The 15,744-nt window shown below is 34.2% G+C and overlaps 1 protein-coding gene across 1 annotated transcript in view; it reads left to right on the forward strand.

Annotated features, from left to right (window-relative positions):
• Nucleotides 1–345: 345 nt before the first annotated feature.
• The window catches only part of LOC126907612 (zinc finger protein 1), a 114,962-nt gene continuing 99,563 nt past the window's right edge, over nucleotides 346–15,744 (forward strand). The window contains exon 1 of the mRNA XM_050689012.1: nucleotides 346–1,064. Coding sequence (XP_050544969.1) covers nucleotides 968–1,064 — 97 coding nt within the window. The 5' untranslated portion in view covers nucleotides 346–967. The remainder of the gene's footprint in view (nucleotides 1,065–15,744) is intronic.

Here is a 15,744-nt window from a genome sequence, read left to right on the forward strand (position 1 = left end):
AGTAACCTATCACAGTGATGTTTGCTAAATCTCTAGGGTAATATGACATCGGTTACGGCGACGGATATCAATTTTATCGTGTGAAAGGATTACAACACGCCCACTTACCCCCACGCCGATCACCGATTCACCGTTCGCGATAAATTGCCCCCTCGGTTTTCCTATACTTGCTCTGCTGTTACACGCGTGTTATCCCTCTACCCCCCCCTGCCGACGTACCATCTGTAAAACGACAGCTAACCGCTGGCGCAACGTGTGTACGGCGAGCACGACTCGTCGTGTGCTGCGCTCAGACGGTACCCCTGGAAACGGCGTCTACGACGGTTACGACGGACGGATGGCACACCGTCGCGCCGTCAGTAGTCCGGACTAGCAATGCCGGTGGTTTGACGTTCGCGACGTGCACTTTTCACCCGCTCTCCGCGCGTACTACGCTCTTTTCTTCTGTTCTTCCTCCTTCACGTCTTCTTCATTATTATTATTTTCTCCCTACTGCACGACGTTCCCGTCCTTCCGGCCTACGATTTTTGGCCGCAATTATTCTAGTCCTACCGCTAAACGTTGTCCTAGGCCTATCGTGTACCCCACCACATTACAATCAGCACCTTAAGCAGTACCTCTTGATCGCAAATGTCCTGTACCTTACCCTCCGATATCGCACAGTGAGTACACGTAGTAACGAATATCTTAGTGCGCTCAAAATCACGACCGATTATAATATTGATGTAATAGAAATAAAATCGCCTTTGACAGAGTCGACTTACTGGTTTTAACGAATTATCTGCTATTAAAAGTGCATAAATATATCATAGTAACTTTTGTCACTTGATTATCGTACGTTAATTATTAAATAGTGCGATAAGAATTAAACGTGTGACTGTTAAAATTAATATACGAGGTGTAAACACTCCTGCTAATTTTTGGAAATTGATGGGAACGGATGGTATAAAGACCGTTTCGATGAGAAATGGAATCGCAAATGGAACAGGACCAGAACAGGCCCGCCGAGTTGTTGTCACCCTCAAGGGGACGGAGGAAACAGGCGAAACCTCAGCGAAAAAATGGTATGTTTGTCTAATGTATATTGTCCGATAAACCTTAAGATGAGTTTAACATATGAGATGTACATATCAGTAATGGAGTATTTTAACAGTAATAATCTTAATAGTTATTTTGGTGAATAATTAATAACTACTATATTTAAAATCTACACCTAGTTTTTTGTTGTAACTTAAAAAATACGAAGCCATTATTTTATTATTTTTTTTTGTTACCCTCCTGGACGCGATGGTGAGGGCGGTCGGTCACACGGCTGCCGTCGGCACGTGCTACTACCGGACAACATGGCCGTCGCCACCCACGTGTGACGTCACCCTCTTACCCTAAGGGTTCACCTGTTTTTTTCTGTTCTATCCGTTGTGTGTGCCACCCTCCACGCGTGTACCGCGCAACGAATGACATTTGCGATTTTAAGGGTGTTAAATACATTTAGCTATAACAATAAGAGTTGCTGATTCATATAACATAACGGATCTTTCGTTTTCGTAGGGAGGTGTTCCAAAATTAGATCCGCTTTTGGGTCCCCTAATATAATCTCGTTTGAATTAAATATAGTACATCTAGACATTTTTTTTTTTAAATCACAATGACATAAAAAAAAAAAATACTTTTTACCTTATTTTCTTTTGTTTATTATCTTTCATTGTTTTGAAGAAATATATCATCATTGTTTACAAACCGCGTATACCTGTGTCGCAGTAAAAATGTCAGTACAGCAGTCTTAATTCAATTTACCTAGTACGTTATCTTTTATATTATATGTATACGTGTATATAATTCCTTTTCAAAAATAAACTTGGTGATTGAATGTATTGTTTTGTCGGCTTGTTTGAAAAAAATTTAAAAATAAATTCAATTGCCGAAAAAATCCCTATTTAACGTTACATTGTTCGAATTTTGCGCACTTGACAAATATTTCAAGAGCAATGGTCATTTAAATTCCATATCCTATTTAAAGGCCTTTTTGATCTTTCAACATGTTAACGCGAGAAATATTAATCGCATTATTTATTTAACGACTTGGGTGTGATTGATTGATGTTGTTAGCGTTGGATGTCTCGCTGAAACCAAACGTATTATTCGATTGAAGATGCACTTCGTACGTTTAACATGAACGCCAATAACTGATCGATGGAAGAAGTCGCTACCCCGTTTTAAACAACGCGATTAACATGCAAAAATCTTGGTCTATTTTTTAGTTAACCGCATCTCATGATTTATGTAGAGACTATTCAAATTAAGTTTTATTTAAATGTTATACGAAAGTTCGGTTCAATCGAAGTTTTTATGCTTTGATCTACTTTAAGGTTAACATTTCATTTATATAAATATATTTATTCGCCCTTTTAACACAAAACAAATTGCATTTTGATGTAAATTTATCTTGCACAAATATATATGTAACAGTTAGGTAGGGTTCGGGGATAGATAGAGTAACGTTTAATTTAGCTTGTGCCGCCGCGATGATCAACCGTGCGAAATTAATCATCCAAAGGGACGTCAACCCCTCCGCAGATTTTTGCCACGCGCCCTTTGCCGCTTGGGGAGACCAGGTGAAATGGAAATACTTGTTTTTTTAGTATGCTACACACTGTACGCTATTGTAAACCTTACAATAACACAACCCCCCTACTGATGTCGCATAGTGCGGCTCCAACCAATACTCGTGCCACCGGTTTTTACGGGTTCGGGGGAGAGGTTGAATATAGAATTTGTATCAGGGGTCATTTTTAAAGCGGTGGATTACTGACGGCTCCAGGGCGAATCCGTTTTTAAATATTGTGTTCAACGAGGGAGATGGAATCGGTAGAGGCAAAAAAATTAATAAAGCAAAAGGGTCCTGATAGTTTGGTCGCGTGTAGGGCTTTTATTGCTTGCTCGTTCTCTGTCGCTCTATGTATACACTCCTATTTGTATATAGTATTTATTATTATTATTCATTGTATTACTATTATTGTGTACAATTTTTGTAACGATAAACTGACAAAGGCCGGTCTTTACACGCAGCCAGCCAGGTGAGTTCCAACGGTCATCTCGGAACGAACAATAAATCTCTAAAAATACCGCTCATAGGTAGATAATTAAAATTAAATTAATACGTGTTATAGTATTGATAAACAAATGCAAAACATCATTTCTCCGTTAATTACTTTTCGTATAGAAATAATGTTAACGAATTTCTTCAGTTATTTTATCAGTACTAATGCTCTTTCACGTCACTTGTTTAGAATCTTAAATTTTTACTCTCGTGAACTTCTCTGGCGGGAGACGTTCATTACTGGCAACGAATTCTGTTATTTAAAAAAGTACAGTGTAATCTCCATGGACATCTTGAAATGATTCATTGCATGTATAGCTCTGTGTAAATTACATTATGTAATGTTTCATCATTACGTATATATTGGTATACAACACCAACGTCGATTCACTTAAAAGCAATCGATAATAATTTCAATCGTGTTACAAACGTGATGTATTTGAGATGCATCGTATTTAAGCATTAATTAATTATTACTAATCACAATCACGACTATTTAAATTTGTCTTGGTTTCGTTTTATCTTTGACAGATAACACATAATTATGATGTCCTATTCTTATAAGTTTCAATGACTAAATGAATATTGTTAAATATAGCTAAAGGGCTTTCGTATCATTGTATGTTATATCAAACAATTAAAGTTAAACAACAATATTTTTCTGCGAATTTGATTGTATCTCCTCCGCGAGCTGTATGAATGTGTTTATGATAAAATCGTGTGACATGTCAATTATTTGTCATCATACGTTCCACAAATGTGTACCATGTTATGATAATAGAAATGTTTTATGCTTGACAAAATTGAAATTTCTACAGTTAAATATTTTTGTAATAGTTCAAGTAGTTTTTAAAGAAATTTCTTTAACCTGAATGTTATATTAATTGTGGTTTCTTTGGCGATACTATTTTATGTTTTTGTTGGATATTTATCATTTTATTAGAAACAAAGTCACGCTTAGAATATCCCGACGTAGAAATTTATTTTTGTTTTTAACGATCACGACCCATTTTATTATTATTTTTTCGTAGCCTTTATTTATTGTACATACAATTCATCCGATTCAATAATTGCTATGTTTTACATAGTTAATAAGTTTTATTTTAAATACATTTGCTTTCATAATTATTTTATATTAATGTGATCAGTTTCATAGAAAAGTATGCAAACCGCCGTTATAATTTATTAGTCGTGTCTGTCACCTTATATTCCTCAACTTTCCTAGCGCAATAATAAGTGACAAATAGTTTCTTTAATTTATTACGTTTTAAAAACAAAAGTAATTAATAATAGTTATAAAATATGTATTACACGTGTATATGTTAATATAATTTATTATTAACGTACATAAAATCAAGAATAATATTTATACATTTAAGCGTTATTTTAAATAGAAAATTCATAATTAATTTAAATTATTGAAATAGTACACCCGTGACGCGTAGACGTAAGTTATAATTAATTTTTTTTTACAATGATCTTGATTAGCTTCGTTAATTCCGAGTACGTCCTAAGTCGTTATTATTGTTGACATATAAAATAAACATAAATAATAAATACTCGTAATGAATACTATTATACTAAAACGAATTAAATTATATAACGTTAAAGAGCTTATAGCTAAAATGTTTTCTTTCGAAATTACACAAAGTTTCTGTTTTGAGATGTTCTCGATTGGAATAAAACTTTCGTTGCCACTGTAATCGCTGTTCATTTGATTTCATAATCAAAACGGTATTATTTTCCTATCAGTCGTGTTTCATTTTAATAACTTCTCATTTAATAAGAAGTATTGAAAAAAATCAGTAACATTGTTGCGCCACATTCTCTTGGATGTAAAATTAATGTCCCAGTATGACCTCCAGTGTTTGCCGAGAGTATTACACGACGCGTTATGCACACGAAAATAAAATACACTTAATGCTGCAGCCGAGCCACTCATTGGTCCTCCTAGACGGTTTCGTTTGGAGATTGGAGATGTGACGTCACACTCGCACTTGAGTGCCTTGATTGATTTAGTGCATCCGGCTAGTTTCTTTCTCCAACGCGTATTTATGCGCCAGGTGGGTTCTCTAAAATATAATTTTTTTCGTTGTTGCCGCGCTGTCCTCCGCTTTCGATACTCTTGTACGCGGTCCTTATGAATGACGAGGGTGCCGAAAGTGTTTATTGTAATTGATCGATCGAAAGCCAAACAAAGAAATCTCTTTGTTTTACGGGATCGCGCTGTCCACAACGCCGCAAGACACCCGGCGAGCACGCGTACGTTTTCCCGGTGTGCTTTTTGGTCACATGAAAAGTTACTAGATACATTTCTAAGAATTATCGGTCGGAGATATTTTGGCGACGGTTTTAACGGCAATATTGAGCGGCAGAAGGGGCGAAGTTCAGTCGCTCACACGCTTGTAAAATTATTGTCACTCAAATATAATATTTCACCTGAATTCTCTCACTTATATTCGCATAACGACTCGGTGTGTTGGAAACACGTACGTACCGCTGTCAAATGCAGTAGCACCGCCTCGCCACGGCCGGTGCAATATGTGTACTATACATTAAAATAATAAATGGTTTTGTTTTTGTACGTGTCGATTTTTACGAGAAATGCCGTGTCACGCTATGGACCGCTGAAAAGAAAGACCACCTCCACCACCATATTTCGCTCACTTCATCAAATAAACGTTTGCGGGGGTCATATTTTACGTTACCTCGAAATAGCCTCACCTGATTTTTTCCCGCGTGTGTTTTTAATGACGACGAAATAGTGTTTTCGAGTGAACACGCTCACTGTTTGGTCAAAAACTAAATACGTTTGTGGACATTTATCTGTAGACGACGGCGGGACGCGGGTAGAGAGTTTATCTGCTAAATGATACAACGTAATTATCGTACGGTACGAATTAAATGGACTCTGGTTGACAACCTGTTCCTTCGAACAGCATCTTCGTGAAGTTTCAATATCTATTCAAGGCGTTCACCTCCTCGTATTACGCTGGCTGTCCATTGATACAATTTTTGATAGACCGGGTCACGAACCCAAACGGTCGAACTGAGATAAGTAAAACGTTGTCAGTCGATATTTCTCAGCGAGCGATATGATGCAGTACAAGAGTGTAATAGTAAATACCTTTTTTCTATTCGTTGGAAAGTCAGATAAGACATTGAAGCAATTGTATCGACTACACTTGAATAACTGAGACAATTATACTCGTATTTACGTGCAAACCTTAACTAAAAAGATTTATTCGAAACTTTAATTACCGAATTAACATTAACGGGGCACATTTTAGCGTCAAGTCTCTTAAGCAAATTCAATAGCACTCGTGATGAATTCTTTTAATATTACTTTTTATCCCGATTGTAGAGTATTGTGAAGAACATTCGTACGCTACAGGATTTTTCATTTCTGCACAATACTATATTTGATATATTTAATGCATTCGCTGGAATTTTTTATTGTTTTAAACCAGCCAAAGAACTCGACAAAGTTCCAAAAACTGCTTTTTACAAAAAAAAAAAAAAGCACATTGATGATTGTATTTCATAAAGCTTCAACCATACGAATTAATTTTACTTGGTAATCATCCTTAAGTTCCAGTTGTGGAGAGATCAAAGTGTTACTCGTACACGTGGCATAAAAAATTCAAAACATATTCTATTGACATGATACGGGGCACCCCAAAATATCACAAAAACATCTACACAATGTGTAATTAAAAACGACACTTTTGTATAAATCATTGTTGTTGGAACTTGTTCGCATCCTAATGCATCGGGTGTATCGTTTCCGGGGCGAGTCGTATAACGTCATTCAAGGATTTGGTAACCAGCCAATGACACCTTTAAATCACCGTAGTTTTATTTTTGTATATTTTTATTCATCGTCGAGAATTAGACCAAAATCGATTCCACAGCGTGGGCCCCTTATTAACGACTTGTCGAGGAGACACACTGACTAGTGTGTGAGAGTACGAGTGTATTAAGAGAGGAGAGTCAATTTAGGATTCCTATGGGCTTGGCTTATTTAAAAATAGCGGACATTCCAGGCGGTCCGTGTCGAATTTGGCTTAGAACAATACGATTTCCGAACGGCGCGGTGGTACTTGTTCGGTTAGTGTAAATGAATCCTTATAGTCATCAGATTATCTAAAAAAAGGATTTTCGCCACGATAACATCTGATAATGTTATTAATTCGAACTTTATAACACGGCCGGTCGACAATATATTCAGAGTAGACGCCAAAAAACGTGTATTACTATATCCTATGTAAACAGCTGATCGGTGTTGACAATATAACATTAATGATGGCAATTATTAGATTAAATATATACTTTGGATTAAATTTGTGATGGTTATGGTTACTAAAAATAGCATCGTCAAAAAAAACGTGTCATTGAGTCTAACCAACTATTGTAAATAACTATAAAACTATTTTGGGGGTACTAAATGTACTTAGAAAATATTTTTATATAACAATAAATGTAGTTTTGCAGAATTCTTGGAAATTCTAAGTACACCCTTAGCACTTGTGGGATTTGTGCGAACGATAGATAGACGTGTGGAATTTTTCTTGAAAGAAACGTTTCATTCTCTCGTATTAATTTTTCGAGACTCTCTTAAACGTTACGATTCATTAGTAAGTTATCTGGCTAGACTGTTACGATCAAATAATAATATACTCAGTGGTTATCTTCGTCATTACACATTAATTAATTTTTACTCAATTAATACTGATATTGTTTCGGAATTCGAAGTAAAACTGATAACAGTTCAACATCCTAAAATACAAAACACATTTTAAATGTTAATTTTACTGAATGTTGAAATGTTCTATAATAAACTCACTTCAAAATTTTGATATTATGATTTTTTTCATCGCGTATTTAACGGAAATAACTAAAAAAAAAAAGTTTGTTTTTTTTTTTGTTTTTCTGCCGTCTTATTTATTGTGCGATTGTGAAAATCTTCGATTTCAACCTTCAGTTTTGCGTTGTCTATGTTAGTGTTGATAATATATGCGTGTGGGCCTCCGTGTTGCTAACTTTTTGTTTTTTTTTTTTTGTCTCGCCGTTTGTAATAATTGTGTGACGAAGGCGACACACGTACGCGGCTACTGTGATATTCGCGGAAAAATATTTTAGAACGCGATGGATAAAAAGAAATTCGATATATTAATCATCGTATTTCCGTACACTCACATTGGTCGATTAATAAATGGCTATCGGTTGGAGTTACTGTTTTAGTCCTTGTAAGGTAGGTCGATTGCACCTCAATAACCCTATTAGGTTCACGTTATTTCTTTTGTTGTTGTTTCGTCGAGAATTTATCTATTTTATGCACGTAGAAGTTTCAACAACAACGTATCCTTCTTCCGCAAAGTTGTAATTTAAATTTTTAGGCGATTCAATTGTGAATTTGATTTGCAAAAAACTTTCGTTATTCACTTTATGTACTGTGCACATGCTTTGCGTGTGTTATTCATCGTCCTTTGTGGTGTTTACAAACCAGCGATTTACTACTATTATACGCAGTTCGCATTCGTACAGGTTAATAGTCGATGCACATCAGTAAATGAAAAAAAAATTGTCCAAAGGTCGCCTACTTATCGATTAGGTAAGTAAAGGTAAATACCATTTGTCTGATAACAAAAAAAATGAATTTTGTGATATCTTTGTACATGTGGAACAATATTTACATTAATAACTCGTATGACATTTTCGCCATTCGTGATTGTGTGTTTTTTATTGTTTAACAATTTTATATTATGTAGTGTAATATAACAGAGGCGACCTTCAGGTTCGACCATAATAATAACCTAAATTCTATTTTTGCAAAACTCGTATTTAAAGTGTATTATAAATGTTTTAAATTTAAACTTTCCTCGAGTTTCGTGATACATTTTAACACTCTCTGTGTGATATTTGATCCAATGTTGTATAGTATAAAAAAAATATTTGGTCATTTTCAAAGATATTAAATGGTTTTTCTAGTCTACTGCGAATAAAATGAAAACGTGTACTCTTTGGGGAGGGTTATCGGTTCATAGAAATTGAACGCATATTTATATTAAGTTGTTTTTTAATGTTGGATGTTAAATGATTGGATTATATGGAGTGTGTGCGACATGAAGAACCGTAGCATACTGAAGATGCCTCGACTACAATTTATCGTACCCTAATGGAAGTACAAAAGTTTCTGCAATAATTTGTAAAAGTTGTTTTTATTACATCTTTCTTACTTTAATTCGAAACTTTAGAGGACGGCGGCCGGCTTTAAGTTTGCAGAACGAAAGACGTACTTTTTTGCATGTTTATTGGGATCTAATATTAAAATATATCAACGGCAGTATGACAGGAACAAATATTATTTAATTAAATATGAAAACATGAATTGTTAAGAATGAGAGACTCGCTAAAACTTATCTTGTGTTGGAAAAAGTTCTTACAATGTCATTAAATTAATTGAGTGATAATTGTAGTGTCGAGCAATAATCGAATCGCATCATCAGCTTTATAATATCGATAGTGAATATTTTATATCAAAAGTTTAATGAAGTTATCTATTATGAAAGAAAGAACAATTAAGTTGAAAATTATCCAATATTTACCTTTGATCAACTAATTTTTATTGCTTATTCCAATAGGTATTGTTTACACGATTAAAGGTTTATTTTCTAATATTGACCTAATAAGTATACAAATTTAGTTGTAGAATACTGACGCAAAATTTTACATGTCATGTTATCTACTTGACCTATTAAATACCAGCCAATGTTTTTATAAAAAAATATAAAAACTCAATATTATTCTGCAAAATTTTTATTTATGTCCTTATGGTCATTCGTGTATAATTAGACATAATGTCTATTCATCACTATTGCTACTGGTGTTAATGAAGCATATTATTCTTAGTTAAACATCGAGATTATCAGACATCTTGTATTTTATTTTATTCCGATATAAAATAAAAACAAACGATTGAAATTTTTATTAATTTTAGGCATATTATCGTTTGCTAACGTTTTCAATTTGTTTAATTAATAATAATTAATGAGTTTGTATTTTTTCTTGTGAGATATATGCATCGTAGATTAATTTAATGTTTTTTTTGTCTGCGTTTTTACACGAACAAATAAATGTATAACACTGCACGAGAAATTTTTGTGTTAATCCGTTGGTATAATTTGACGTACTGCGATCGGAGTAGTTATAATTAGATTTTTTACGTTAATAATCTGATTTTAGCAGAGACGGCAATTTCTAAGAAATACATTGTGTTTAGTTAACCATATAGATTTCTAAAATTCGTGTTGATTAAATAAATTGAATGTGGTTGACATTAATTTTTTTTAATCGATCGAGTACCAACATAATGCTAACCAATATATATATATAATATAGATTATATATAATCTGCAAAGAAAACACATGGCGGCGCCGTCATCGTTGTCTGTTAAAATGTAAAAAAACATTTTATACTTCTATCCACGAAATAATTAATTAATGCTTTGAATGTACATATACAGGAAGGTTTTTAATTATTCGATTTAAAAAATATCTAATATCTGTTATACATTAAACTTCATTTATAAAACTAAATTTATAATAAAAATTTAGTGATAACTTGTAAAAATCATAAAATTTTTGTTTTATAATTTTTCAAACATGAAATCAATCATACTGATTTTACTATTGTTGAATTTTAAAAACAAGGTTATTTTGTTTTCAAATAAATTTATTTATTATTTATATGCTAAAATTTATTTGAAATAAACAAAGATTTTCTATATTATTTATTGGATAAAAATTGAAATAAAAAAAATCGTTTGTTTGATAGCAAAATTTGAATATTTTATTTTTGAAATGATATGATTTTAAAGAGCATAGACAGTTATATTTTATCTACTCACCAACGTAAAATATTTGTTTCGATTTACTATTTCTCTTTTTCATATCTATTTGAAGAGAAAAATAATAATTTATAGAACGTGTTTCTGTGTCTCTTTTAGATATTAAATATTGTTAATATTAAAATAAAATAAAATGTCAAATATTGGTATAAATAATAGTAGTCAATAAAACAAAAGAACATTTTTCAAAATGAGCGAATATAAATAAAGTATATATTTTATTGAGTTTATATCTTAATTTTTTTTTGGCGTAATTTAGTATTTTTTTATTAGACTACTTTTTAAAATTTTTTATTTTATATTGTGTAATTTAATTAAAATTCCATAAATTTCTTAAAAATGATTAAATATTTTTTGAATTATAAATAATGTTTGGATTTGTCCAATAGCAGAATATTTAAGAATTAATAAGTAATTTATGGAGATTTTGAATATTTTCTACGATAATTTTAGTTGTAGTTTGAAGATATTGTCTTATTAAGGTACTAAGTACTTCTTAATAAAACTAATTATGAGGGCGATTAGAAATGTTTAAATATTTGTTGAAACTAACATTGCGTAGGATCAAGACAATTGTCGTCCGTAGACAAAACAGGCACACCTGATATGTACACATTTTTCGTTAAGGCTTTAAGGTTCGTCATGATTAAAAAAATAACCTTCACCTTGATTGTCTACGTGGCTGTTTAAACAATAATAATAATACAGTATAGAGGTGCTCAAATTACTGCTCGATCAGCCCCGTGTGCGCTCACTCTCTCCTACGACAATGACGTTCCACCTCTGCCTAATCGGAGCTGCTCGGCGCTATCGAAGAACTGCTGTTTTATATACTCGCACCTTTCTCGGAATGCCCGACTAGCAGCTAAATGTAGAATAATTAAAAAATCATAACAATATAAACACCGGTCACCGTGTGCTGCTAGCACGTTGAGAGACGAAAACGATATGATGAAAAAAAAAAACAATCCATTGGACTCCCAAGTGTCATTTGGTGCGCATTCATTCGGTTACGTCATTTTTCGTTATAATTATAATTGAATGAAAACACACACAAAAAAAAAAAAAAAAAACAAACTCAATCGGCGACGATATGATCAAATCTCATTGTCTGTTTCGCATTGGTTCGATCGTATTTTGTTCTATTAACTAAATAAAATTAGTGTAGTAAGTAATTAATTGTGTTTTACTATTTGATTATGAACTACTTAAAATGTTGAAAGTGAAATAGGAAATAATCGAATCGTCAGAATAATCAGCACACCATCTTCGAGAGTAAACTCGACATGTTTTTTCGACTGGGTATATTTCGGAAAATGTTTTTATTTGTACGAGAGAACCTATTGAGAAAGTTATGATCGTCGCCTTCGGTGTTAAATTTTGCAACGTTGGCCATTGAATGCATAAAAAACTAGTGTGGAAATGATATTAATTCGAGCGCAGTTGACACGAATGTTTAACCTTATTCCACTGTCGTTTCTGACTGAACAGTCGGAAAACGCGACGACGATCCACATAATTGTCTAGTCCTTTGGCGAAGACGTGGTGATAAATGACTAGGTGGGTGTGCGCATAGCCGTCGTAAGCGTAGTACCAGTAGAAATGAGGAGAGTTAAATATTCGGTATGACGGCGTACGGGGGAGGGGAGTGGGAAGACCGATGATTTTTGTTAATTTCATTCGACACCTCGGCCAGGCAAATGATCGATAACCGGAGGAGTTATTTTTGTTGCGGCACGGCCAGGCGTTGTTGGTGCGTAGAAAATATTCCGCTGTCGCACTATTATCGCCGGCGCCTCTTTGTGCAGTCAAAAGATCCGCCGAATGACAGACTGACGGACGGCCACTTAATGGTTGAACATACACGGGCCACCTGTCATTGCTATTATTAATACGCTCTTTCCCTTGTTTTTACAACCGAAGCGTTTTTCTTCGCCTCGAACAGCCGACGTGCCGTCTTCTCGTCGGCCCGTTTCGGTGCAATCTCCTCAGTGCGACTGCTCATTATCGTAACTAGTCCAATTGTAGAAAAGTTTCGTAGATTTATCATGTTATATTGTCTAGACTATTACATCGTTAGAGAGATTTTGACACTCGGAACGTGTCATCATGTCTGAGAAAAAATATCGTCTTTCAGAACTCTGTCACAGCATCGACATTCAATGTGTGTAAATCGCTGGAAAATATTCTCGTCGAGCGTATTTGATTGATTTTCTTTTTGAACTTTAAACGTTTCTGGAGGGAAATATCGTCGAAAGTATTTGTTATTAAAAACTTTTTTGAACTATTCGAGCACCGGTCTTGAGCGTGTGTAATCCATCGGTTAGTGCTGATTGGTGTCGTTTTCGAATACAATGTGTTGGGTGGTCTGCCGCCGACAATATCGCGCGTTTAGTAATCAACCGATGACTGTTTACCTATGTGAAATTCTATTGACCGAGTGGTGTTGTCAAAACATGAGCCGCCACGTCGTTTTCATAAAATTTTTTATCGTGCACCACACATCGGTCGATCGAGAACTGAACGTTTTTTAAACAGGAATGCGATTTCGGTGATTTTTTTCTTCTACCGTACGATTCTGTAACGAAACTCCTAAGGAACGCTGACTTCGGTCAACATATTGCACGTCGAAACTAATGACCACACGCGCAGTTCTTGAAACCCAATTCCGTTTAACTATCACAACACTGGGATTCTGTAAGTTAAACGTCTATTGAAGCAGCACGTACATTTTTTATTGTTTATACAAAAAAAAAAAAAAAAGAATTTTTAACGGTTCTATTATAAAACATATATGCATTATATTTTATACGGGTACACGATAAATTGTTAAGCAGTCATTGTGTTAAATGCGATGTATGAGTAATGTATATTTAACGTAATGGTTTATATTTCTTCAGAAAGAAAAAATTGCATTACACATTAAGGTGTTAAAGTATCGCAGAGTTTTCTGTAATGCGCCGATGGAAAGTTAAAAACAAATTTGTAACCATGTTATTTGTTCAGCTCTTGCGATCATTTATTTTTTATTTAATGATGTCGAGGATAAGGTGAAAAAATAACCGTTGAGTTGCCGTTGTCGTCGTCATGGTTTCTACAAAAGAAGACGAGTAGTGCAGGTGAGAGAGTAAAAAAAAAATCAAATAAAAGTGTAGCACGGAATGGTTAGGAAGAGGGAATGGGTCGGTATCATTGGTGTGTTCTGCTGAAGAAACCATTATGCCGCCGTTGTCGTGTGGTACACGTGTATATGTATATAGAGATATAGTTTTTAATGTAGGTTTTATTGATCTCGACATTTGTCGGGCGCCTGTACGACGACGACCCCTTCTTCTTTCGTGCTCTCTGTTTTTTTTCATATCGTTTTTTACCTGTAGTGTACCACAATGTATACAACTTTTCCTCCGACAAAGTGGGGGTTCTGCTGTCGTCACCCCCGCACACGTGCTGAATTATTCCGAAGTAGACGTGCTTCCTTTCCATTTACTGCACTCTGAACCTCCTGTTTGAATCCACTCGTACTCGCCACTGAACGGGGTGCCCTTCGCATTATTCGATAATATTTAATTCGATCGTCTAATAATCTATTTCGAGTATCGACATCTTAAGGAAGATAATCCATTTTAACTATTGCATTGTACCATATGCGTAATCAATAACTTGATAGTAATTTCATAATGATAGTGTACCAGAATCTATTAATGTCTTTATTACAAATATTTTTATTGTTTTTTAATTAAATTTTTTTCCCCTTGATCTATCCGACGTGTTCTAGTATTAACTTACTCAAATTCGTTTTAATTTAACATATTTCGGTTTGGTAGTAGTTTAAATCGTAAACCCTTCGGAGGGTAGCTCATCAACTCGGAACATCTGGCATCGGCTGAAGAATGGGACCCAAATAAGATTTTTTCCATTGCCGTGTCGTCATTATCATAATCACGTTTTATTCTCTCGGGAGTCTGTATAAAGCCATCGAGTCAAACCACTTACCTTAACGACCCACAACCTATTTGTTGAGCTTTAAATCCTATTTAACTTTGCCGAGTATGCACAACCTAATGGTATTCGACGTACTAACGTGCAGTGTTTGATGTATTGCATCGGATGAGTTTTGGACCAAGTCGAGAAGACACCTTACTCGATTCATTATTACACATTAAGTAAATTAGACGGCTCGCGAAAACAAGGAAACTGATAAACATATCAAAGCTTTGGAACTCGCGGTAAACAACATCATTGCGATTTAAACGGTAACTCAAATAGAGTTCGTTTTTGTGCAAAACAGTCTGAAGCTTTTTATATTTGTACAAATTTTTATTAAAATAACTTCAAGTCTTCAGAAATGTCTAAGATGTATCCGAGGTGTTCTTTATGAAAACACGATGATGTTATGTTATGTGTAATATTATCGCGGATGATTCGTAAAAAATAAAAATTTACGATTTCATTTTTTGTCAAATCATTTACGGCTTTTAACACTATTATTCGGACCCGAAAATTACACGATAAATAATTCTTACTTTACTTTAGGTGGTATCAAGTTAAAATAATATTATTTCCTTTCAAACTTTTTTTCTCACTCTAAAAAATCGTATACGAGCCGTTAAACTTAACACGTGGTTGATTTTTATCGTCCTTTGGTTTTTTTCATGGACTTTCAAATATGTGTCATACGATGTTTAAAGGCAGGAGGGTGATTTTTTTACCGTCACGTCGTACAACGTTAAATATTGT

The sequence above is a fragment of the Daktulosphaira vitifoliae genome, unplaced genomic scaffold (genome assembly GCF_025091365.1).
Source record: "Daktulosphaira vitifoliae isolate Bord-2020 unplaced genomic scaffold, ASM2509136v1 Scaffold_5, whole genome shotgun sequence".
Classification (NCBI taxonomy): Eukaryota; Metazoa; Arthropoda; class Insecta; order Hemiptera; family Phylloxeridae; genus Daktulosphaira; species Daktulosphaira vitifoliae.